Source organism: Mus pahari, chromosome 19, assembly GCF_900095145.1.
Source record: "Mus pahari chromosome 19, PAHARI_EIJ_v1.1, whole genome shotgun sequence".
Taxonomy (NCBI): Eukaryota; Metazoa; Chordata; class Mammalia; order Rodentia; family Muridae; genus Mus; species Mus pahari.
This window is the reverse complement of record NC_034608.1, coordinates 15,152,439-15,176,071: the sequence shown is the minus strand read 5'-3', so window position 1 is coordinate 15,176,071 and position 23,633 is coordinate 15,152,439. Positions and strand designations below refer to the sequence as shown.

The 23,633-nt window shown below is 51.6% G+C and overlaps 2 protein-coding genes across 4 annotated transcripts in view; both read left to right on the top strand.

Moving 5' to 3' along the window:
* Clptm1 (CLPTM1 regulator of GABA type A receptor forward trafficking) overlaps positions 1-8,983 on the top strand; it is a 32,232-nt gene extending 23,249 nt beyond the window's left edge. The window contains exons 6-14 of the mRNA XM_021218617.2: positions 3,211-3,296; positions 3,953-4,073; positions 4,479-4,723; positions 5,045-5,138; positions 6,372-6,562; positions 6,820-6,915; positions 7,212-7,347; positions 8,001-8,168; positions 8,262-8,983. Coding sequence (XP_021074276.1) covers positions 3,211-3,296; positions 3,953-4,073; positions 4,479-4,723; positions 5,045-5,138; positions 6,372-6,562; positions 6,820-6,915; positions 7,212-7,347; positions 8,001-8,168; positions 8,262-8,533 — 1,409 coding nt within the window. The 3' untranslated portion in view covers positions 8,534-8,983. The remainder of the gene's footprint in view (positions 1-3,210; positions 3,297-3,952; positions 4,074-4,478; positions 4,724-5,044; positions 5,139-6,371; positions 6,563-6,819; positions 6,916-7,211; positions 7,348-8,000; positions 8,169-8,261) is intronic.
* A 3,735-nt stretch (positions 8,984-12,718) lies between these two features.
* The window catches only part of Relb (RELB proto-oncogene, NF-kB subunit), a 28,879-nt gene continuing 17,964 nt past the window's right edge, over positions 12,719-23,633 (top strand). Inside the window, exons 1-3 of one of the 3 annotated variants that reach the window (XM_021219387.1) lie at positions 12,719-12,961; positions 14,016-14,063; positions 21,004-21,012. In XM_021219387.1, coding sequence (XP_021075046.1) covers positions 12,910-12,961; positions 14,016-14,063; positions 21,004-21,012 — 109 coding nt within the window. In that variant the 5' untranslated portion in view covers positions 12,719-12,909. Of the gene's footprint in view, positions 12,962-13,831; positions 13,909-14,015; positions 14,064-21,003; positions 21,013-23,633 lie in introns of those variants that run through there. The other 2 variants (XM_029531906.1, XM_021219388.1) reach the window with 2 other exon arrangements.

Genomic DNA, 23,633 nt, shown 5'->3' with positions numbered 1-23,633 from the left:
CAGAGGCAGGCAGATTTCTGAGTTCGAGGCCAGCCTGGTCTACAGAGTGAGTTCCAGGACAGCCAGGGCTATACAGAGAAACCCTGTCTCGAAAAGCAAACAAACAAAGAGCAGGTGGAGCCTAGAGAACTGCTGAGTGGAAGGTGGTAGTCACAAAGATGGGCTGGGATGGAGAGAGGAAGCTGATCAGAATTTGATATGGAGCAGTGAGTTTGAAAGAGCAGCTGCGGCTCTGTTGGACAGTGATTGCTGGTCCTACAGAAGCCCTGGGTTGGGTCCCTTAAGCAGCAAACCGGCTATGGTGGTATACACCTGTGATTCCAGCATTGGAGGGGTAGGGGAGGACCTGATGTTCAAGGTCATTCTTCATCTCTGATTAGGGAATTCGGGGCCAGCTGGACTGTAGCCTTCTTTTCTCTAAGAGCCAGTGACGAAGGGCTGGGGCAGCATTGTCCATGGGGGTAGGTGCCTGTAGCTTCCTGCCGCACAAAGTCTTAGTGCGGAAGTAAATAAACCACTTGGTTAATTATAGTAATGGCGAGAAATGTGCTGAGCAGCTTCTGGTAGTAAGAGCCTTGATCCCAGCACTTGTAAGGTGAGGTGAGAGGATGGTGAGCTCAAGGCCACCCTAGGATGCACAGTAAATTCCAGGCCATATAGCCAGACCACATCTCAAAGACAAAACAGTAGCTAGGTAGGTAGATGATTCAGTGGTTAAAGTGAGGACCAGAGTCTGTCCCCAGCATCTTTGTCAACTGCCAAGGCAGCCAGTGAGCCCTAGTTCAAGGAAGAAGCCTTTCCTTGGTATATACAAAAAAGCAACTGATGTCTTTCTCAGGCCTCCACACGCCCACACTCACATGCTCCCACACAGCCATACATCACACCAAGAGGAAGGCAAAGCAAAGGAATAATACTGAATTCACTATCTCAACATGGAGTTGGTGGGCAAGTATGGTGTTTTACATTGTGTGGGGGACAAGTATCAGTGAGTTATGTATCCCACCCATAGCTTATGCCCAGTTGTACCAGCATCTGTGACTCGGCTGGACGGACGGACAACGGACGGATGGACAGACGGACAGAGAAGCTTTAGAAGCTTGGTCTTCCAGAACAGGGCTTCTCTGCTCCCATAGGATAAGGGCAGTTTCTTATTAGGATGAATCAATCAGTCTATCTTCTATCTATTAAATTTATGTGTGTAATATTATACCTGCATATATGTATGTGCACTATGTACATTTCTAGTGATGGCAGGGGTCAATCAGATTCTCTGAAACTGGAGCTATGAATGGTTGTAAGTTACTGTGTGGGTGCTGTGAATATGTGTGTCCATGTCTGTATCCCCTGTTCTCATCAGCCCTGTCTGTTGCTTGTTGACAGTCTCCTTGCTTCTTGGAGGATGTCTCTGGAGTTTATTCTCTGAGATACCAACTGCAGGTGCTTGTTACTCCAGCTGGACAAGGAGGCTAGTTTTCAAATAGTTCATCGAGAAAAAAATGGAATGGTGCTGATGTTGTAAGAGCTGTAGACTTTGGCCCATGAAGTGTGGGCTTTATCCTCATTCTCCATGATAGTTACTGAGGTTCCAGGAAGTGGCATTAATTCACCAATATCCCTTAGCTTGTAGGAGACAAGAGCTATGTGATCTTAGCCCAGAGCTCTATGTTCACTGCTCCCTTGTGGGGATGGAATGGGACAGTTCAGCAGCACAGGCCTTGTGGTTTTTGTTTGCCTCTTGGTGGAACCTTGGGCTTTTCACACAGTAGACTGTGCTGCCATCTATGCCCTCAGGCCTCTTATAGGGACATTCAAGACAGGTGCCCACCAGTGAGCCACACCCCAGCCCCTCACTGGGGGATTCTAGGCAGGGGTTCTACCACTGAGCCACACCCCAGCCCCTCACTGGGGGATTCTAGGCAGGGGTTCTACCACTGAGCCACACCTTTAGCACCTGGGGAGGTGATTCTAGGCCATACCCCCAAGCTCCTTGATGGGGGAATTCTAGGCAGGCACTCCATCACAGACTATCCTAAGTCCATTTTATTATTATTTAATTTTTTTTTTTGTTTTTTGAGAATAGGGTCTCTGTGCTTTCCTGGCTGGCCTGTAACTCACCAGGCTGGCCTTGAACTCACCTCTTGAGTACTAGGATTAAAGGCTTGTGCTATGTTGCCCAGCCACATCTATTTTGTTAATGAGTATTTGATTTTATGTACTTGAGTGTTTGCCTGTATTAGTACTTTCACCCTAGTGCTGTTACCCACAAGCCATCTCTCCAGTGGCTTCTAGTTTTATTTTGAGAGGCTCTCACTAGGTTGCTTAGGCTGGCCGTGAACTTACTCTGATCCTCTTGCCTCAGTCATTAACAACTTGGGATGACTGGCTTGCACCACTAGGTTCAGCAAGGGAGGCAGTTTTCCTTCTCAACATGAGTAAGAGCTAATGACATCTATGTTGAGAGGGTGTGGTCAACCTTTTGCTAATGACATCTCAGTTGAGAGGGTGTGGTCAACCTTTTGCTCTTGTCTCAGGCAAGGTGGTGGGAACCCTGGCTAGCCTGACCGTAGCAAGGGGAAGTAAGTCCACTTGTGGCTGGGGATTCACAGTGTTGGAGTTCTCATGTTGGCTTCTCACGTTGCTGGCACCAGACCTTCTCTGGAACCGCTCTCTAACTCCCCCATGTGTGGCCATGTATTCAGGGGGCTATCCCTGAGCCCAGGGTACAGAGCATATGGATGAACTAAGAGGCAGGTGACCGTGTGTTGTGATGGAATTTAACTGTCCAGGAGAGGGACCGTATCACCTCCTTGGAGAGGTGAACGCCAGTGAAGTGGTTCATGCCTGTAGCCCTCAAGGTGAGGGCCAGCCTAAGATACACAGTGAGGTGCAGTTGCAGAGAAATGGTGGCCACAGCCACGCAGGAGGGAGGTCTTGAGGAAGGGAGCAATGGTGTGGTGTGGGCTCCAGGGAGATGTGTGCCCTTTGGTGGTTTAGGGAGTTCAAGCAAGTTCTAGAGATGGGAGGCTCTGCTTTCTGCCTGGGTAAATCTGTAAGTGCTGATTCTCTATAAAGGTGGGACGGTGGCTCCTTGAAATTTAGGGGGTGGTTGAGGCTTCCCAAGTGATAGAATCATTAGTGGGAAGCCGGGACACAGCAGCCATGGGATCCCAGTGTTCACAGGCCTCACCCACCTCCCTCTGCCCACAGTGATCAACAAATACAAGCGCAGGCGATTTCAGAAAACCAAGAACCTACTGACTGGAGAGACAGAAGCTGACCCAGAAATGATCAAGGTAAACAGAAGTGGAGTTGTTAGGGATCATGGTGTTACCTAGTTGCGCACAAGTTTTGGTCAGGCCAAGTGACTGCCACTTCTGTGCACTTCCTTGGGAGGAGTTCAGAGATCAGAAGACTGCAGACCTGTCAGCCCAGGCGGGGTAGGTCTAGCTATGAGCCCGTTTCACATGGGACCCTTGCTCCAAGTTACAGAAGTGGAGAGGCTGGCTTGACACTATGTAGCTGGCTGGCGCAGAGCAGGAGCAGGAGCTTGGAGCAGTTGTAGACTTAATCATCTCTGTGACTCCTGGTGGGCTGAGCAAACCAGGGCACTTCTCTAAAGGCACATGAGCTTTGGGCAGGAGGCATGGTCTCAGAGTGAAGTCGGGCTACTCTGAGAGGAGATGCCAAGGTGCTTTCTTTGGGCTGGGCTTTTTGTCCTGTGTATGACTAGCCTGCCTCTGCCTCCACAAGCCTCTCCTTATTTCAGATGAGGAGGTGGAGGATGGTTGAATCTGAGTCTTACGTAGGTGATGGGTATCAACATGCACCTACCAGCCATGGCTGCAGTGGCTGTTCTTCTGCCCCAGTTGTCATGGGAGGGCATAAGCAGTAGTGTGGATGGGGCCTCTGCCTGCCCGAGGCCTACTGCTCCTTTCCCATCTCCCCACAGAGGGCCGAGGACTATGGCCCTGTAGAAGTAATCTCGCACTGGCACCCCAACATCACCATCAACATCGTGGATGACCACACACCATGGGTGAAGGGCAGTGTGCCACCCCCACTGGACCAATGTAAGCTAAGCCCGAAGCACAGGGCCTGTGACCTTGTCTTTCCCCCAGCCCCATCTATGAGAGACCCTTCTAGTTCCACTCTCTCCTAACCACTCTACGCCTATCCCCTCTCTTCCCACACTCTTCCTTAGTCAAGCCCTGGCCAGTGTGGGTGGGAATGGCTGCTGTCTCTGGGTGTCAGTTCACACCTGGTTTTCACTGTTTCCTATAGCGTTGGGGGTATATGACCACCAGTGAAAGCTGTACTGGATACCAGCTTTGGTGGCCTTCATTCAGGGCCACTTCCTTTGCCATTGCATCCTTTTCATTGAGGTCCTGGGACCCTTCTGCTCCTCATGGTCCCTTCAAGAAATGTTATGTGGTGTCTTGGCCAGGCTGAGCAGTGCCCGCTCCATGTGCCCACAGATGTGAAGTTTGATGCCGTGAGTGGTGACTACTACCCCATCATCTATTTCAATGACTACTGGAACCTGCAGAAGGATTACTACCCCATTAATGAGAGTCTGGCCAGCCTACCACTGCGCGTCTCTTTCTGCCCGCTGTCGCTATGGCGCTGGCAACTCTATGCTGCACAGAGTACCAAGTCACCCTGGAACTTCTTAGGTGATGAGCTGTATGAGCAGTCGGATGAGGAACAGGATTCAGTGAAGGTGTGTGGGGTGGCCACAGGCCGGGGGAAGTAGGAAATCCCACCCAACGCTCCCCGGACTGTTTCACAGCTGCCTAAATGCCCCAACCCCTCCAAGCAGTGGGCAGGAAGTGAGTCCCTAACCCTAGCTAACCCTGGGGACCTGGCTCCCTACTCCTTTACTTTCTCCTGTTTTCCTCTTGCCCGTAACACACTCTCTCTCTGACGGTCACTAGAGCAGGTCTGTAGAGGTCTTGGGATTCCAAGGAACATGTAGGGGATGGCTCTTGGAAATGAGGTGCCACAGCAGGGACAGAGCAGTGCTCACAGGCTCTCTCCTCAGGTTGCCCTGCTGGAGACCAGTCCGTATCTTCTGGCACTCACCATCATCGTCTCCATTGTCCACAGTGTCTTCGAGTTCCTGGCTTTCAAAAATGGTAGGCATGGGGGCCCAGGACATTGAGGCAACTGGCAGACAAAGTAATCTGCTCCCTGCTTCCTCTGTGTCTGGGGTCTCTCTCTACTCTAGAGGGCTGGAGCCTGAAGAGGGACCGTGACTCCACTAGGCACAGAACTAAGGGAGGCGCTGGGCTGCTGCCTGGGCCAAGGCCAGGGTGGTACCACCAGGAAGCAGGGTGGGGAACTCCAAAGCCAAAAGAAAGGGAAGCCCCGGGGCTGCTCCCAGCACCCTGCCTGACAGGGAGGCCCCAGCGTTACAGCTACCCAGTTCTGGAACAGCCCATGGCTATGTTCAGCTCCAGGTGCTGAGGCAGAGGCAGGCCTGCAACTGTGCAACTCTGCTACAGCAGTCATTCCAACTGCTCTGTCAGCATCTAGGCTGGTAGACCATAGTGGGGGTAGGGGTGGAGGAGTCCCCTGAAGCTGCTGGAATTGACAGGAGTGATGGACACCTCTGTCACATTGACATTGCAGTGGAAGCTGCCACCCTAGAAGAACATAGTGGGCAAACTTGAGGGTACTCAGTGTGACCTCTCCTGGAAGGCCTACATAGGGAGCTCTGCCATGCTCTGCTGGCCCTGTTCCCAGCCAGAGATTAGTGCAGAGCAAGTTTGGCCACACATGGGAAGCAGCAAGTGTGAGCTAGACTTTGCCCCCTATGTCAGGTCCCCACTGTTTTGAGGGATGGATGACCTTATGAGTGGGATGTGCTAAGCCCCAGGTTTGGGCATGTGGGCCAGTGTCCATGCTCCTGAGTCATGGATGCCGGGAGCCCTGAATGCTTGTGGTCCAGCTTGACGAGACCAGAAGTAGCAGGATGTTGTCAGCTTAGGTCCCCCAGGTGTCCACATGAAGACCAAACACCAGGGTTTGTCTGTGCCCCAAGGATAGCTCACAGTTTGAGTGGGAGGCCAGAAGAGAAGGTCCCCAAGCACACACCCTGGATCTTCCTGTGCAAGGCAGGTAGGGTGGCATTGTGTGGTTCTGATCTGGTGTCTGCCCAGGTTCTGCCATGCAAGGGTGTACAGCCCCATGTGTGGTCCTAGCTAACTTGCTTCCTTTAACACCTGATGACCCTCAGGTGACCAGCTCAGGGAGCTTGTGTTCCTATCCCCTATGACCTTGGGAAGGTCCTATGCCTCCTCTGCTTTTGTGGGAGAAAGTGCAGCCCAGGAGAAGCTGCTGACTGCCTGTGCCCACATCCTCTGCAGACATTCAGTTCTGGAACAGTCGTCAGTCCTTGGAGGGGCTGTCGGTGCGCTCCGTCTTCTTTGGCGTTTTCCAGTCCTTCGTGGTTCTCCTTTACATCCTGGACAATGAGACCAACTTCGTGGTACAGGTCAGCGTCTTCATTGGGGTCCTCATTGACCTCTGGAAGATTACCAAAGTCATGGATGTCCGGGTGAGTCAGGCTCTCTGTTGCTGTGGGGCTTGCAGGGTGGGAAGGGGGTCGCCTGCTTAGCCTGGACCTGCCTTGGTCTCTGGGGGTTTCCCAGTGCCTGCCTAGCTCTCAGGACCTAGGGGATTTTCACAGTAGGGGATTTTTTTGGGGTCACATTAGGGCAGGGGAACTGGGAAGAGTGAGGAAGGGCAAGGGGCGGTTCTGGCTGGGGAGTGGCAGGAGCCAGGTCCCAGCTGACCTTGACTTTCCCTTTGCAGCTGGACCGGGAGCATAGAGTGGCAGGAATCTTCCCTTGCCCAACCTTCAAAGACAAGTCCACCTACATTGAGTCTTCAACCAAAGTATATGATGATGTGAGTGACCCCCCATCGCCCTGGGGTGGTCTCCAAGCACCTACACTCATCAGGGACAGGCTGGGCCGTTGGTCTCGCCTGCCAGTATCATTGCCAGGCCCATATCATACCCTGTGTTCCCCGCCTGCCACAGCTACTTCCTGGCCAAGTCCAGAGTTCCCAGAGCCACCTGGAAATTCCCCTGGCCTAGCCTGCTGGACCAGGTGTGGGTGGATGAGGACAAGGAGTAGAACCACTGAACAGGGCCTGCAGAGCTGGCCCGTTCAGTGACCCCCCACCCCACCGTCATCCCACAGATGGCGTTCCGGTACCTGTCATGGATCCTCTTTCCCCTGCTGGGCTGCTATGCCGTCTACAGCCTTCTGTACCTGGAGCACAAGGGCTGGTACTCCTGGGTGCTCAGCATGCTCTACGGCTTCCTGCTGACCTTTGGTGAGCAGGTCCAGCTCTACCCTGCCTGGAGGGCGTGTCCACACAGTTCCAGGCCCATCATTCCTGGAGGCCACAGCCTTGGGGCTGGCTGCCAGGCCTGGCCTGGCCTTGCCCCCACTTCTAGGGCCTGTGCCTGCAGACCATCTGAGGCTCATGTTCTCAAGCTTCTGTAAGCACAGCAGCCAAGCCCTGTCCTGGGACTCACTGGCCTCCAGACAGTGCTCACCAGTGTGGGCAGCCATGGGAATAGGGAGCTTTAAGGATTCCTCTGGCCAGGTCTACAGAGAGGAATTCATGTGCTGAGGGAATCCTAAAGTGCAGAGAGAAGGCAGGCACTCACAGTGAGTACTGAGTACAGACGAGGGCAGGGCAGTAAAGGTGCACTTAGATGGAGTTTAGGAGCCCCACTGAGGAAAGATGCTTAATAGTCCCCAGAGCTGACCAGGAGAGACAACATACAGATCAGGAAATGCTTGAAATTGGGAAGCTGGGGTTGGATATCTGAGGTCAAGGCTATCCCAAGCTACAGCCCAAGACCCTGTCTCCAAAGGGGGGGGACGTTGGAAAGAGAATGCAGCGATCTGGGGTAGGCTGTGCTAGAGGAGCAGAGTGAGCCCAGATAGCTGGTCATGGTATTCTTTGTCTTCCTGAAGGCTTCATCACCATGACACCGCAACTCTTCATCAACTATAAGCTCAAGTCTGTGGCCCATTTGCCCTGGCGGATGCTCACCTACAAGGCCCTCAACACTTTCATTGATGACTTGTTCGCCTTTGTCATCAAGATGCCTGTCATGTACCGGATTGGCTGCCTGCGGGATGGTAAGGCCCAGAGGACACAGGGATAGAGTGGGCGGGGAGGAGCCTCACCTTCACTGCGCTGGGCCATGTCCCTCACACAGTCCCTTCCCCCAGATGTGGTTTTCTTCATCTACCTCTACCAACGGTGGATCTACCGCGTCGACCCCACCCGTGTGAACGAGTTCGGTATGAGTGGAGAGGATGTCTCAGCAGCGGCATCCAGAGCCCAGGCGTCCACTACAGCAGGGGCTCTCACACCAGCACCCTGCACAGCTGTCAGCGGAGAGGATGCCTCCACAGTCCCAAAGGCCACTCCTGGGGCCTGCACTGCCAGCCAGCCCCAGGAAGCCCCTCCAAAGCCAGCAGAGGACAAGAAAAAGGATTAGCCACTGCAGTCCTCCTTATCTGCTCCTGGTGACTGACCACCACCACCTCCCGGGCCCCTCCCTTACCCTCACTGTCGCCCTTTTCCTGGACAGATCAGGCCGGGGCGGCAGGAGGCCCCCAGGGCCAGGGCCCAGTGTGTGAGATGGGGCCGGGCAGGTTGGGGCTGGCTGTGTGTATGTGGAGGCACCGTCCGTCGTCTTGTCTATCCGTCTGTTCCTGTGTGTTTGCAGACATCTCGCCCTGCCAGCCCAGCACCATCGGGAATCATGGTGAAGCCAGTATGGCGCCGAGGGTGGGCCAGGCGGGGAAGGGGCCAGGGCTCCTCTGTGGGACGCCTGTGGTCCTCCATCATCTTGTCCCTCATCCCCAGACCGCCCTGCTCCCAGACCGCCACCCTTTAACACAGTCTGGATTTAATAAATTCATATGGGTGTTTAACTTAAGCTCAACCACCGCACCTCCTCTGCCTTCCTTGTCTGGACCATGCAGCTGGCTCAGGTCTTCAAGAGACCTGGAGGTGACGGGGAGTGGAGTCTGGGGTTGTTCAGCATTTAACACCCTGGGTTAAAATAACCCTGTGCTGCATAAACCATTAGTGGTGTTGTATGCCTGTAAGTCAGAGCTAACTTAGATGGCAGAGGCTTACAAGGTGGCTCAGTGGGTGAAGGTATTTGCCATGCAACCCTGATAACCTGGCTTTGCCCTTCCATTGTGCTACAAGGCCACACAACCTGAGTTGATCACCAAACCACACAGAGGCAGAAGGGAAGCAACTATAGTGTTGTCTGACCTCCACGTACACACTGTAGCACACATACCCAAACAGGATAACTGCCCTGCAAGAGGTCTCCCAAAACAGTTCCATCTTAGACTCCTACGAGGCTGCTGGCTAAAAGCAGCTGGTATTTCTATGTCCAGCTGCGTGCCACCAGGCAAGACCTGAAACACTAAACACCGCCGAGTCTGCCTGTGAATCAAGGGGCAAGCCAAGAAGGACAAGCCCTATTTAATACTCCTCGATGGAAAAACCAGAATGGGGCCTGTATGCACTTACCTGGGCCACAGCAGGACAGAATGAATCCTTGGGTGTCATTGCAGTGTCCCTCCACAATGCTAGCCTCAAGAGCCCAGCTGTCCATACCAGGAGCAGGGCCTGCTTAGCCTCTCCAGGAGAATGATAGCCATTGGGGTACTCACTACACCTTCCCAGACTGTAGGATCAGTAGTGCTGCAAGGAGGCACTGGCCCACCCCAGGTTCCTTCAGGCTCCACCTACTTCTCTCTGCTGAGTCAAGCAGGCATGGTGCCTCACAGTTAGGTATCACACGCACTACTTGCTGGGCTCCCCTTCCACCTGCTGCCCAGGTGTCCCAGTGTCCTCAGAAGAGTAGACAGCTAATGTGATCCCCAGGGGGCTGCTGCATGTCCCCAGGGCCTTTGTCTCATGCTCTGCCACAGCCTCACCTGTAGCCCCAGTCTCTCAAGTCCTTCCTGGGACCCAGGTACCTGCAGGACACAATTGGTGGTGCTCCCAGGCACCCCTTACCACCTAGTCCTGAGGCTCAGCCCACTGGTACATCTTGGCAAGGAGACTTCCTTCACTGGACCGAGACCTGTGAATACACAGCTGCTGCTCTCTGTGACTGCTGTGTCCTAGCCACTCTGGTGCCATTTGCTTTCACAGACATCTGGACATATCCAGAGCCCTTATTGGGTGAGGTAATGGTGGTAGATGGAGACTTCCGCAAGTCCCTCTGGGCAGACAGCATAGGACAGTTCTGTGTACACAGTAGGACCAACATTCCATGGCAACCCTGTGGCGCTCACAGCCTAGCAGAACTCTAGGCACTGCTGGGCACAGTGCTTATTCCCCATCCTTGATTTTGAGAGGTCAATCCAGATTTACAAACTTTAACCTAGCCTGGGCTACCAAACAAGACTTGGCATAGTGGCACACACTTGTAATCCTGACTTTGGAGGTGGAGGCGGAAGGATCAGGTCATCAAGGTCATGCTCACTGGCTATAAGTTGAGTCTGAGACCAGCCTGGGCTATTTAACACCTTGTTTGAAAGAATAAAAAATGGAAAACACCATGGATGTTCCATGTACTGTCCCCAACTTTGAGAACAGTGTCCAGTACTGTTATGTTACACTGTGTGTGAGTGTGCGTGCACAACAGCTCTTTGGAGTTTGTGATGTTTTTCTGTACCTCCAGATGAGAAACTCAAGATTTTTTTCCCAGCTGGCCATGCGATGTCACACATTTAATCATGGTACTCAGGGGTCAGAGGCCAGCCTGGTGTATGTACCCTAACAAGTATTTAGTAGTTTGAATAGTGCAGGTGCATGGAAGACCTGTGGCAAGAATCAGCTAGATGACCTCCTTGAGTCTTTAAAGCCATCCTGTGAAGGGATCCCTGTTAGGGGAAACTCAAGTCCAGAGTGGTGAAATCAGTTGCCTGGAATTGTGTAACTGCCCAGAAGACCTAGGATTTGAACACAGGGCCTTCCCATTACAACTCTCTTGAGAGAGTTGGCTTGTCTTTTGAGTCGGGGTCCTGCTGTGAGTCGTCCAGACTGGTCTAGAACTCACGGTGATCTCCTGCCCCCGCTTTTCAAGTGTTTTAAGTTACTGGTGTGAGCCAGTATGCCTGGCTCTCAGTTTTGCTCCTGAATTCAGAGTTCTCAGATCCAGGCCATCAAAACAAGTCCTCTAACACGCTAGGCAGGTGCTCTACCACTAAGCTACCCCCCCAGCCCTATTTTTTTCTTTTCCCCCCTCTAATTTGTTTTGTTTGTGTTGAGACAAGGGCCTGCTATGTAGTGGAACTCATTACTTTTCAGTGGCCTTTCTGCCTCTGCCTCTCCAGAATGGGCATATTGTGGCTACAATATCTTGCTGTGTGCTGAGAAGACAGCCTAGAATGTCATGCAGGCTAGACAAGCATTCTATCACAAGCCACATCCTCAGCACTACAGTTGACAAACCTAAAGGAAAGCAGTGATTGGTGTGTGTGTGACTGGCAAGTTTATCCCATGTCCACCCCTGGGCTTGCCTACAACACTGGCACATTCCCCTCTGGTACAAAATGAAAAAGAGTGTGATTCAATGTGAAAGTTACATGATAATCCCATTTCTATATTTATCCAATTATGTTCTAATAGAACATAGCCACATCCCTGCTTCTGGTCCTTGGCTGTTTATGTAAGATGGCACATTTGAAAATTAAGACCATTTGGCTCTCAAAGCCTGAGCCTGAGTCTTTCATTGCAAGGAAAAGTTTGCTCTAAGCTGGGCATGATGGTAGGCGCCTGCGATCCCCAGCACTCAGGCTGAGGCAGATGGATTATCATGAATTCAGTGCTAGCCAGAGCTACATAGCAAAACCAAAACAATGCTCTTTGCTTTGGTGTGTAGCAGTAGTTACCGGTGCCACTCCATTCACTGCTGCCGTTTTCTGCCTCTGGAGCAAGAAGTGGGCCTGGTTTTAGGAATGCTGTACCCTGGTTTTCATTACAGGCTGCAGCATACGGCAAGTGCTTAGTTATGCATAGGTTGGTTGAATCATTGATCACACATGCTATGATAGAAGTGGAATGGAACATACAAATTTCTATAGGTGTCATATATCACCAAGGGGCTGGGATTGTAGCTCAGTATTCATGAAGTCCTGGGTTCACACTCAGTGCTGCATAGACCAGGTGGTGGTCATCCCTGTCGTCCCAGCACTTGAGGGACGAATCTGAAGGATCCATGGGGGCAAAAGGATCAGCAGTTCAAGGTCATCAGTCTGAGCAAGATGAGACCCTATCTAAATTTTACTTCAAACAAATTATCAATGGCAGCTAACTTCCCACTCCTGGCTTCATTTGCCAGCCTGAAAGATAGCAGGTTCAAGACCTCGTAGGGGAAAACAAATGCCCATTTCTCAGCCTGTTCTGTAGGTAGGGCGCCAGTGGACCCGGACGGATCTCAGTGGTCTTGGCCAGTGCAATGGGCAGCGACTCGCACCCGGACCCTGCGAAGTGCCAAGCCTTCGCTTCCCGGCCGGCCCCGCCCCCGCAGTCACGTGAGCAGCGGGGGTTTTCCCATTCCCTTTGACGTGACGTCACGGAGGGGTACGAGCCAATGGGCGCGCAGGCCGGCGGCGCCGGGGAATTCCGCCGCCCCGCCCCCGCCCGCCGCCCGCTCGGCCCGGCGCCCCCCGCAGCCCCGGGCGCCGTGCGTCCAGCCCGGCCTTCGGCCCTAGCCTTGCACGGCTCGCCCGGCCGGTGATCGTCCCAGCCGACCGGGCTGTCCGGCTGCCCGGCTTGCCCTCGTGCGCGCTTCGCCCTGAGCTGGCCTTTGGGCTGTCGGTCCCTACGGGCCGGGCCATGCCGAGTCGCCGCGCTGCCAGAGAGTCCGCGCCCGAGCTAGGGGCCTTGGGTAAGCAGAGTGGAACCTCTGGGGCGGGGCTCGGGCTGGGGGAGTTCGGGGCGCTCGAAGTCGTCTGCGGGTTCCCGCAGGATTCGCGCTTCGGTGCGGAGAGTACGAGGGTGGCGGGGACACTGCGTGAGGGACGAAGCAGAAGGTAGAGGATGGTGAAGGGTCCTGTCGGGGAGATACAGGATAGGCGTCCCGCTAAGGAGTGAGAAGGGGGCGGGGCCTGAGCCTGAGGCAAAGAAGGGGGCGGGCCCGGCGGCGAGGGAGAGGAGGGGCGGGGCATAACTCTTGGGGGGAGGAGCCGTACGCACGGGGGCGGGGCAAACTCAGAGGAGGCTTCTGGTTTACAGAGTGGGTGAGGCTGCTCTTAGGAGTAAGAGGCGGAGCCTAATTCGAGGAAGTGGCTTTATAATCTCCAAACAAGGGGGACTCTCCTCCTGCAAGGCCTAAAGGCAAAGAAAGAGGCGGGGCCCAGCTTCAAGATTTAAGGAGGCGCGGTGCCTGACCTCGAGGAGGAGGAGCCAGGACTGTACTTGACAGGAAATAGGGGCGGGGTCAGGCTCCAAGAGCAAGAAGAGGTGTGTGGCTCAGGGAGTGGGCGGGACTTACCCTGGGGTAGCGGGGGTGGGGGGTGGGGGCGTGGTGACAGGCCTAGGGAAGGGGCAGGGCCTGTTCAGAAAACGAAGGGCGGGGCCTGACGCTGGGATTGAAAAGGGGCGGGGCCTGCAGTTTTCTGGGGCGAGGGAAGTTCTCCAGTGACAAAGTATTGGGACTCGGATTTCGCCCTGAGGGAAGAAAGGAGACGGGGGGGGGGGGCATCAGGAGTCCTCCAAGTCCCACCTTAATGGGGAAAGTAGCGGATATTGAGTGGTGATTGGCGGGGTCCAGGGCAGAAACGAAAGCCAGAACTTTTGTCAAGAGTTAGAGAAGGCCGGCCGCACCTGAGCTCGGTAAGGAGGAGGGACTTTATTCAAGGGACCAAGCCAGAGAGAGGAGCAGGCTTGTCAGAGTCTCTCTGGTCCTGCATTGATCGTTAATCCCCGTCTCCATCTCACAGGTTCCGGCGACCTCTCTTCGTTGTCACTAACGGTCTCCAGGACCACAGGTGAGCAACCCCCCACAGCCCCTGCCCACCTGCTTGTAGGAAATGGAATCGGAGAGGGAACGAGTGTACCCACTTTTCAAGCTCTGTGGGTACTGTCTGGACTCCATCCCCACATTTCCCTGGCAACAGCCAGGTAGGCCTGGCCCACTATAAAAGGGGCTGCTGCCCCTCCTCGCTCTCTTACTCTCTTGCTCCTGCCTCTTGCTCCCCATTCCCTTTCCCCTTCTCTCCACGTAGTCATGGCTGGCCTCTACTTCTCTACTCCCTCTCTCTGCCTTTCTCTGCCTCTATTACTCTCTTAACTCTCCTCCCCATGCCCTAAATAAACTATTCTACACTATACCGACCTTCCTGCGGCTGGACCCTCAGGGGGAAGGGATGCCTTGGTGTGGGCCCGCAGAGGCACTCCCTTCCCCCATACCTCACCACACACCTTAGAACCTATATTAATACCCCTTTATCTTTTTATAATCGCAGCATTGTCCCCCCCTGCTGGTTTAAATAATCCCTTACATGCCCATATTTCCAAGACCGTTAGAAGATTGTATAATTCTATTTGCTGGTTCCCTAAATAGAGGCCCTATTAGATGTTCCCCACCATCCATTATCTTGGGCCTTGGAACTGAATTTCAGAAATGATGTTACCACCCCCTCACATGATTTCCCTAAAACTACCTCAGTTTTATTCATCTGTATCATACCCATTTGTTCCTTTGTGGGGATGGAGAAAGTTAAATGAGTTGATGCTTACAAATTCACAGCCTTCCAGTTCATAGTAACTGTTAGTGGCATAGTCATGATAATAAGAGTAATAATAGCTGTTACTTAGATTGTCATAGTTCTCAGACCATGTGCATTTAAATTGTCTAGACCCTTGGTGAGGCAGGGAGAGGGGGTGAGCAGAGGTGGTCTTACCTCTAATCCCAGCACTCGGGCAGATCTCAGTGAGGCCAGCCTGGTCTCCAGAGGGAGTTCCAGGACAGCCAGGGCCGCACAGAGACACCCTGCCTCAACAATGACTATTGCCAGTAATAGCAGTACATGCCAATACTGTACTGTAATGTTCCCAGCACAAGGGAAGCTGAAGCGGGAGATGGGCACAAATTTGACACTTATAGTGGGTCCCTGTATCAAAACACAAAACAAAGACAAACAGCCCACAAACAAGATGGATAGAAGATGCAGCTCAGTTGAGAGTTTACGTAGCATGTGCAAGGCCCTGGGTTTGATCCCAGCACTCTATAAAATGGGGCCTATTCAATGGTTCACACCTGTGATTCCAGTACCTAGGGGGTGAAAACTGGAAGATAGGGAGTTCAAGGTCATCCTCAGCTACATGTCTTGTTCAAGGCCTCTCTAAGTGTCTTAGTTGTTTTTCTATTGCTGGGACAAACCACCACAACCAAGACAAAGGATTTATTGAGACTTACAGTTTCAGAGGGTGACCCTAGGACCATGTAAGTAGGGAGAATAGCTTCAGGCAGGATGGCATAGGTTGGAGTACCAGCTGAGAGCTCACCTTCTGAACCCTAAGCTTAAGTCAGAGAGCCACAGAGAGAAAGAGAGGCAGAGACAGAGGGAGAGGAGACTAGGAATGGTGTTAACTTTTTTTTGTTTTGTTTTTGTTTTTTCGAGACAGGGTTTCTCTGTATAGCCCTGGCTGTCCTGGAACTCACTCTGTAGACCAGGCTGGCCTCAAACTCAGAAATCAGCCTGCCTCTGCCACCTGAGTGCTGGGATTAAAGGTGTGCGCCACCATGCCCAGCAAGGTGTGAACCTTTGAATCCTCAAAGTCCATGCCTGGTTACATACCTTCTCTAACAAGGCCACACTTATTAACTCTTTGCATAATGTTTCACCAACTCTAGACAAGTATTCAAACATATGAGTCTATGGGAACCATTCTTATTCAAAATCCCATACTGGGTAACATAAGAGATTGTCTCAAAGTGAACTAAATAAACAAAAAACCCTCAAGGGCTGGTGGTGTTGTCCAGTGGTAAACATTTATTTAAAAGTACGAGACCCTGGGTTCCACCCTGGCTTAGTTGGGGTTTTTATTGCTGTGAAGGGACACCATGATCATGATAACTTTTTTTAAAGATTTATTATTTATTTATTTATTATATGTAAGTACACTGTAGCTGTTTTTAGACACCCCAGAAGAGGGCATCAGATCTCATTACGGATGGTTATGAGCCACCATGTGGTTGCTGGGATTTGAACTCAAGACCTTCGGAAGAGAAGTAAGTGCTCTTAACCGCTGAGCCATCTCTCCAGACCCAACCATGACAACTTTTTTTTTTAGGTTTTTCGAGACAGGGTTTCTCTGTGTAGCCCTGGCTGTCCTGGAACTCACTTTGTAGACCAGGCTGGCCTTGAACTCAGAAATCCGCCTGCCTCTGCCTCCCAAGTGCTGGGATTAAAGGCGTGCGCCACCACGCCCAGCCCATGACAACTTTTTTTTTTTTTTTTTTTTTTTTTTTTTAGGTTTTTCGAGACAGGGTTTCTCTGTGTAGCCCTGGCTGTCCTGGAACTCACTTTGTAGACCAGGCTGGCCTTGAACTCAGAAATCCGCCTGCCTCTGCCTCCCAAGTGCTGGGATTAAAGGCGTGCGCCACCACGCCCGGCAACAACTTTTATAAAAAAATTTAATTGTGGCTGGTTTATAGTTTTAGAGGTTGAGTTCATTATTGACATGGCAGAAACTGTAGAAGCATGCAAGCAGACGTGCTGGAGAAGGAGCTGAGAGTTCTACATTTTGATCCACAGACAGCAGAAGAAGACTATGTACCATACTGGGTGTAGCTTGAGAATATGAAAACTTAAAGCCCATCCCCAAAATGACACACTTCCTCCAGCAAGGCCACACCTACTCCAATAAGGCCATACCTTCTTAACAATGCTAATCCTTATGGGCGTATGGAGGCAAGTTACATTCAAACTACCATACCTTGGCTGTCCTAGAACTCATTCTATAGACCAGGCTGGCCCCAAACTCAGAAATTTGTCTACTTCTGCCTCCCAAGTGCTGGGATTAAAGGTGTGCACTGCCACTGCCACTGCCACCCAGCTTACTATAGCAACTACAGTGAACCTTTTATTGGGATGGCTTACAGTTCAAGGAGTTAGCCCATGGTTGTCATTGCAGGAAGTATGGTGGCATGCAGGTAGAGATCATGCTGGAGAAGTAACTGAGGCTCTCTATCCAGATCAGCAGGCAGCAGGAAGAGAGAGTGGCACTGGGCTTGGCTTGACCATCTGAAACTTCAAAGCCCACCCCCAGTGATACACTTCCTCCAAGGCCACACCTACACCTCCTAACAGTGCTACTACTAAACTCAAAACCATACTCGTTTTTGATAAATAAAACAAATTAAAGCAAACAAAGCACTCTAAGCAAATATTAACTGACACGACGGTGTTTCTATTGTCTCCCCCGACCGTCACGAGGTCAAGGCCTAATGACACAATGTCTCTGCCACCTACTGTATGGACTTACTTCCAGTCTCTCTTTATATAATTCTCAGGCCTAAATTTCTACTGTCTGAGATAGCCTAGGTGACTTAGCCCCTGCCTTCGATCTAATGTTTTAAGATCAAATGTCTCAATATTTTATTGTCTGTGTCTACTTACTATAAAAGCCTATTTCCAGGCTCTATTTTTTGTCCTACCAGGCAAAGAAAACCCATCAATCCCATGAGTACACCACATTCAAAGATCCCGAGACTTTGTCCTGGCAAGACTTTTTCAAATATTCTCTAAAACATTTTTCATGCAGTCTCCTGACTCCTCTCTTTTCTGGAGCTTAATATTTGCTGATTCTACTATCTGACTCTCTGCCTCTCATCTTAAGCAATTTGTATCAGTTCTGAACTGAAGGAAGAGATCCCTATGTGGCTCATGAAAAAAAATCTGTATTCCCTTCTATTCTTAAAAACAATTAAATCAAAATTTAAAAATCTGCCAGGTGGGCGGTGGTGGCGCACGACTTTAATCCCAGCACTTGGGAGGCAGAGGCAGGTGGATTTCTGAGTTCGAGACCAGCCTGGTCTACAGAGTGAGTTCCAGGACAGCCAGGGCTATACAGAGAAACCCTGTCTCAAAAAAAAAAATTTTTTTTTTTTTTTAAATCTATCCTTTGATTACTTGCTTGTAGGAAGCAGACAGCTTTTACGGTCTGGCTCTGCCTCAGAGCGGCCATCCTGTCTCTTTGCACAGCAGGAGATTCCAGCATCTCTGAGCTGATGGTTCCTTTGTTCAAGTTTCCCTATCCCCCATCCCCATGCCTGTGTAGCCACATGAATTGCTCTGCTCTGCTCTGCTCTCTGAGAAACCAGTTCTCCCCCCTTTCTAGACTTGTATCACTGTGTGTGTGTCATCCATCCGAGAATTCTTAAATTAATAGTGGATTCTCGCCTTCCACTTTGGCGCCATGCCATCTGTTGTTTGTAGCTTTTGGTACCCTGAGTTAACTCTGGGAAAGGACCTCTCTACCAGCCCCTGCCCAGAGAACAATGGATCCATGGGTAAAAAAAAACCACAGACCTGCACAGTTGTTCAATTTCAACTTACCTTTATTAGAACAATTGCTGGGCGCCCCCAATCTACCTCAGCTAGCGTGCCCTTCCCAGAACTCCCAGCTCAGCACCCCCAATCAACTTCAGTTGCTCAGCCACTGTCAGTCCCAGCTCAACACCCCCAACCTCCCACCCTGTAGTAGAAGCCGCCTGTGGTTGCTCTGCCCAAGAGTTCATGTGGCTGCTTGACTTTTTTTCTCCCTTCCAAGCATGGTGAAGGGACCCAGGAGTCCCAGCTTTTCTTTCTGCCCAGTAATTGGCCCATGGCATTTTAATGGATAGATCAAGAACCAATTGGGAAACAGGACTTTAGCATCACAACCTCCATTACATGCCTGGAGTCCCCATATTTGGGGATGCTGAGGCAGGAAGATCTCAACTTTGAAGTCATCCTGTTTATATAATGAGATTTTACCTCAAACAAACAAACCAGGCAGCTGGATCTTATCAGTGTGAGAACGCTGTAGCTTCCGTGGTTGTCTAGGCCTAGACTTCTCCCAGGGTGGATACCAGCAGTCCTGTTGCAGTCCCGTTGCAGGCATAGGAAATGGGAGTTTCAGAAGTGTAGAAAGGTAGGGCTGGCCTTGGAGACAGGAGTGACCCAAACACTGGTTCAGGACAGGAGCGAGCTGAGGCTTGTATGGTCCGAATCACAGCATTGAGGTCCCCAACAAGTTGATCCTGATAGCATCTGTTCGATTATTATTTATTATGTACGAATTCTATATCTGTCTCAGTGCTGGTCATTGCTGGGGACACAGCAGTGACCAAGATAGTCCCAGCCCTGTGCTTACAGGACTCCCTACCCAGACAAGGAAGCAGGTCTATAAACAAAGGTGAGATTATAAAAGGCAGTGAAGGCTGTGAAGAGATCTTGGGGGGGGGGTCAGTGATATTCAAAAGTAGGGTGGAGACAGGTTGATGGAACAGGGCAGGTGGAAGGACAAATTCCTTCCTTCTGATGTGCCAAACAGGAACTCTGGGTAAAGTGAGAATGTGGCAGGCATGGTCCCCACTGTTCAGCTCTCAAGCTGAGTGTGTCTTAGTGAGACATATGACAGGCAAGTTGGGATCTTCTGGACCCCGCCCGCATGCACAGCCTGGAAGCCATGATTCCCGGAAGCCTGGAAGAGCCACAGTCCCCCATCCACAGTGCTAGGGTGGCAGTGGTGGACTCCAGACCCAGCTCCCAGGAGTCTGTTAAGGAGCCCATTAGAATTTCCTGAGTTTGGATTTGGTCTGGCTCAGGTTGCCCTGAAGCTCACTGTGTAGCCCAGGTTGGCCTGGAACTAGTGGCAGTCCTCCTGCCTCATCATCTTAGTGCTGGGATTACAGTCACATGCCACAATACCTGGAAGTTCAAGTTTGTCTCTGCATCTCTGGGTTCATCCGGCATAGCGATCTAAGAAGGGTTTTCCAAAACTAAGTATTTTGAGGTTGGTCTTGGCAGGTCCTCTCCGGTCTCAAACCCTCAGCATTCCCTAACTCTCTGGAAGGGAACTTGGCATTTACTGATCTCACAGATGAGTTAAGATGAGGGTACGTGAAAACTGCCGTCTAAGGGGCAAAGTTCAGGCTGCCAGGAGCCACTCCCAGGAGTGTGGAAAAAGGAAGGGCAGGAGGCAAGGGAGGAGGAGGGACCTGGCAGATACTGGGATACTGTGTGCTCAGTCCCTAGCCAGTAGCTTTCACAATAACTCCAGTCAGTTGGGTGACCCTCCCTGCTGAGTGACTTCTGGACCCATTTACTTCCTCTGGCGTCCTCTAGTCCTATCTGGGGAATGATGGGAGGTTGGTCTCCACTACTTCATAGTTGATATTTACTGGGGAAGTGATGAGGTCTCACTAGGTATGCAGCATGGCTGCTGCCCTTTCTTCCCCATCCATCCCCTCCGCAAAGTAGGGCTGAGCCTGAGATTTGGGGAGCTAGGCTAGGGTGCAGAGTGGACAGCACCTCGGGTTTGGTCAGTTTCTTCGGGCCCAGGGTGGACTTTCAGGATGGAACCTGTACACAATTTATTTAGAATTGCTCATGTCTGTCAGCTACTCACATACACACCCCAGATCCACTCACAGCTCCCCCTTTCCCCCTGTTCCACATGTTCCTGGTAACACTATCATCCTGGTCTGAGGGCTTTAGTGGATGGCAGGTGTTGGGGGATGCTCCTGAGTTCCTTTGGGAATATCTTGATGCTGGGCCCCCAACATTAAGAACTGAAGGGATAGCCCGGGAAGGGATTAAGGAGATTGGGGGTGGAAGCCCCAGGAAGTCTACCTTGGGGACAGGGTGGGGGAATCTGTGTTAGATATCATGTCTGATGGTGTCTGACCCTCACCTTTCTTTTCTCTTCCTTCCACAGATGAATTGGGTGAGTATCAGAAGGCAGGCGTTTGGGAGGGTGGGGGTCCTGGCGTTGGTAAAGCTGGGACACACCTTGTTTGATGGGAGCGGGCTCCAGTGTGGTTTGAGGAGTACCGGGGATTGGAGCAAGGGATGCTCCTGAGCTCCAGCACACTCACACTTGGCAGCTGTCTGTATTTCTGTCCTCTGTGGCCGGTGCTCACTCATGGGTGTCAGGGGTCTTTCTTGTACTAGGCCCAGTGCCAGGCATCAGAAATCCAGCTTTGAACAAAACTAAAATCACTACCCTGGAGGAGGAGCTAACAGTGTGGAGTCAGAAGAGAACAGAGACTGAGCAGGAGAAGATGAGGTTAGGATGAGACCTGGCAGAGTTAAGGGCCAGGGAAGACACAGTGCAGCCAGGCACGCCCAGATCTCATGCCTGGACCTCTGCACTCACGGGGAGAGGCAGGAAGATCAGATCCAGTGCTTGAATCTCCACACTCACAGTTGGAGGCGGGAAGATCAAAGAGAATTTGAGCCAAGGGAGTGGGGTGGGGTGGGGTAGGGTGGGGTGGGGCACACATTTGAGCCCAGCACCCAGGAGGCACAGGCAGGCAGATCTCTGAGTTTAAGGCCAACGTGGCCTACAGAGCAAGTTCCAGGATAGCCAGAGCTACACAGAGTAACCCTGTCTCAAAAAACAAACAAACAAACAAACAAACAAACCAAGTAAGGAGGAAGAAGAAGGAAGAGGAGGAAGAGGAGGAAAAAAAGACAATGAGAGATGGAATTTGAGTGCAATCTGAGCTACATAGTAAGTTTTAGGCTAGCCTGGGCTACAAAGTATAAAAGGAGAGAGATAAAGGGGCAGAGAAGAAAAAGGGAGCAAGGTAAAGAGGTGTGGCTTTCACAGATGGGGGCGGCAGCATGAGGTTCCTTATGGGTTCAATGGAGGGAAAGCTGGGAACCAGGAGAGAGGAAGAACAAGTTCACAGCCCTAAAGGTCACCAAGCTAGGTGGGTACAAGAAACAAGAGGTGCTGCTGGGTTTTTTTGTTTTTCTGAGAGAATGGACTTTAAGGAGAATTTTGTTTATTTTTGAGACGGTTCCAAGTAGCCCAGGTTGAAGTTGGGCAGTGGTGGCGCATGCCTTTGATCTTGGGAGGCAGAGGCAGGCAAATTTCTGTGAGTTTGAGGCAAGCCTGGTCTACAGAGTGAGTTCCAGATAGCTAGGGCTACAACAGAAAAACCCTGACTTGAAAAATCAAGAAAAACAAAAAAACAAACAAACAAAAAAACCCCAAAACATAGCTCAGGCTGGCCTTAAAATAACCATCTAGCTGAGGATGATCTTAAATGTCTGCTCCTCATCTCTCTACCTCCCTGGGACTGGGATTGGATGTAGTGCTGAGGTGGAACCCAGGGCTTTATCCCTGTGCATGTTGGGCCAGCACTTTACCAATCGAGCTACAGCCTTCTGTTTATCTGAGACAGGATCTTGCCCTGTAGGCCATGGCAAGGCTCAAATTCAGCCCCCATGCTAAGCAACGTTATACCACTGAGCCACACCCCCAGCCCCTCACTGGGGGATTCTAGGCAGGGGCTCTACCACTGACCCACGCCCCCAGCCCCTCACTGGGGGATTCTAGGCAGGGGCTCTACCACTGAGCCACACCCCCAGCCCCTCACTGGGGGATTCTAGGCAGGGGCTCTACCACTGAGCCACGCCCCCAGCCCCTCACTGGGGGATTCTAGGCAGGGGCTCTACCACTGAGCCACACCCCCAGCCCCTCACTGGGGGATTATAAGGCAGATTCTACTAATGAACTCTATCTATATTTGAGGCAAGTTTTATGTGAGGAAATTGTTGGTCTTTACTGCCAAGGAATTAGGAGCCATGGGAGTCTTCTAGGCAAAAGAGAGACAGGGTTGGTACTAACAAAATCCCTTTGGCTGTGTGAAATGCACAAATACAAACTGGCAACTGCCTTAGTCCAATAGGGAGATAGATGGTGGGTGGAGCAACAGTGGAAGAAGGGGTCTCACGGAAAAGTGAATATGGTTTTGAAGTAGAGGCACAGCGTTGGGAGCGCTGTGTGGCGTTCCTTCTGGCACTTGTCTGTATCCGCAGCACTAGAGAGGCAGAGACAAGAGGAGCTTGTATTGGAGAACTTGACTACACAGTGAGACCCTGTCTCAAAAAGCCAAGGGGAGGGGAGGGACTAGAGAGCTGGCTCAGAGGTTAGGAGTGCTAGTCGTTCTCCCAGGGAACCCAAATTTGATTTCTAGCATGTTGAGAGACTCACAACCACCTGTAACCCCAGCTCCAGGACATCTGCCCCTCTTCAGGCCTCTGCACCTGGACACTTGTCGGCACACAGCCCCGGGTAGATAGGTGCATACACATACCTTTTACAGGGCTTTAGAAGATTGGAGCGCTAGCTCAGTTCAGAGGCCTGGCTGCTCTTCCAGAGGACCGTAGTTCGATTCCCAGTGGCTATGTGGCTGCTCACAACCAATGTTAACTTCAATTCTAAGGGTTCTTATGCCTTCTTCTGGCTTCTGAGGGCACGGGACCTTCCAGGTGATGAGTTCCAGGACAGCCAGGGCTATATAGAGAAACCCTGTCTTGAAAAACCAAAAAAAA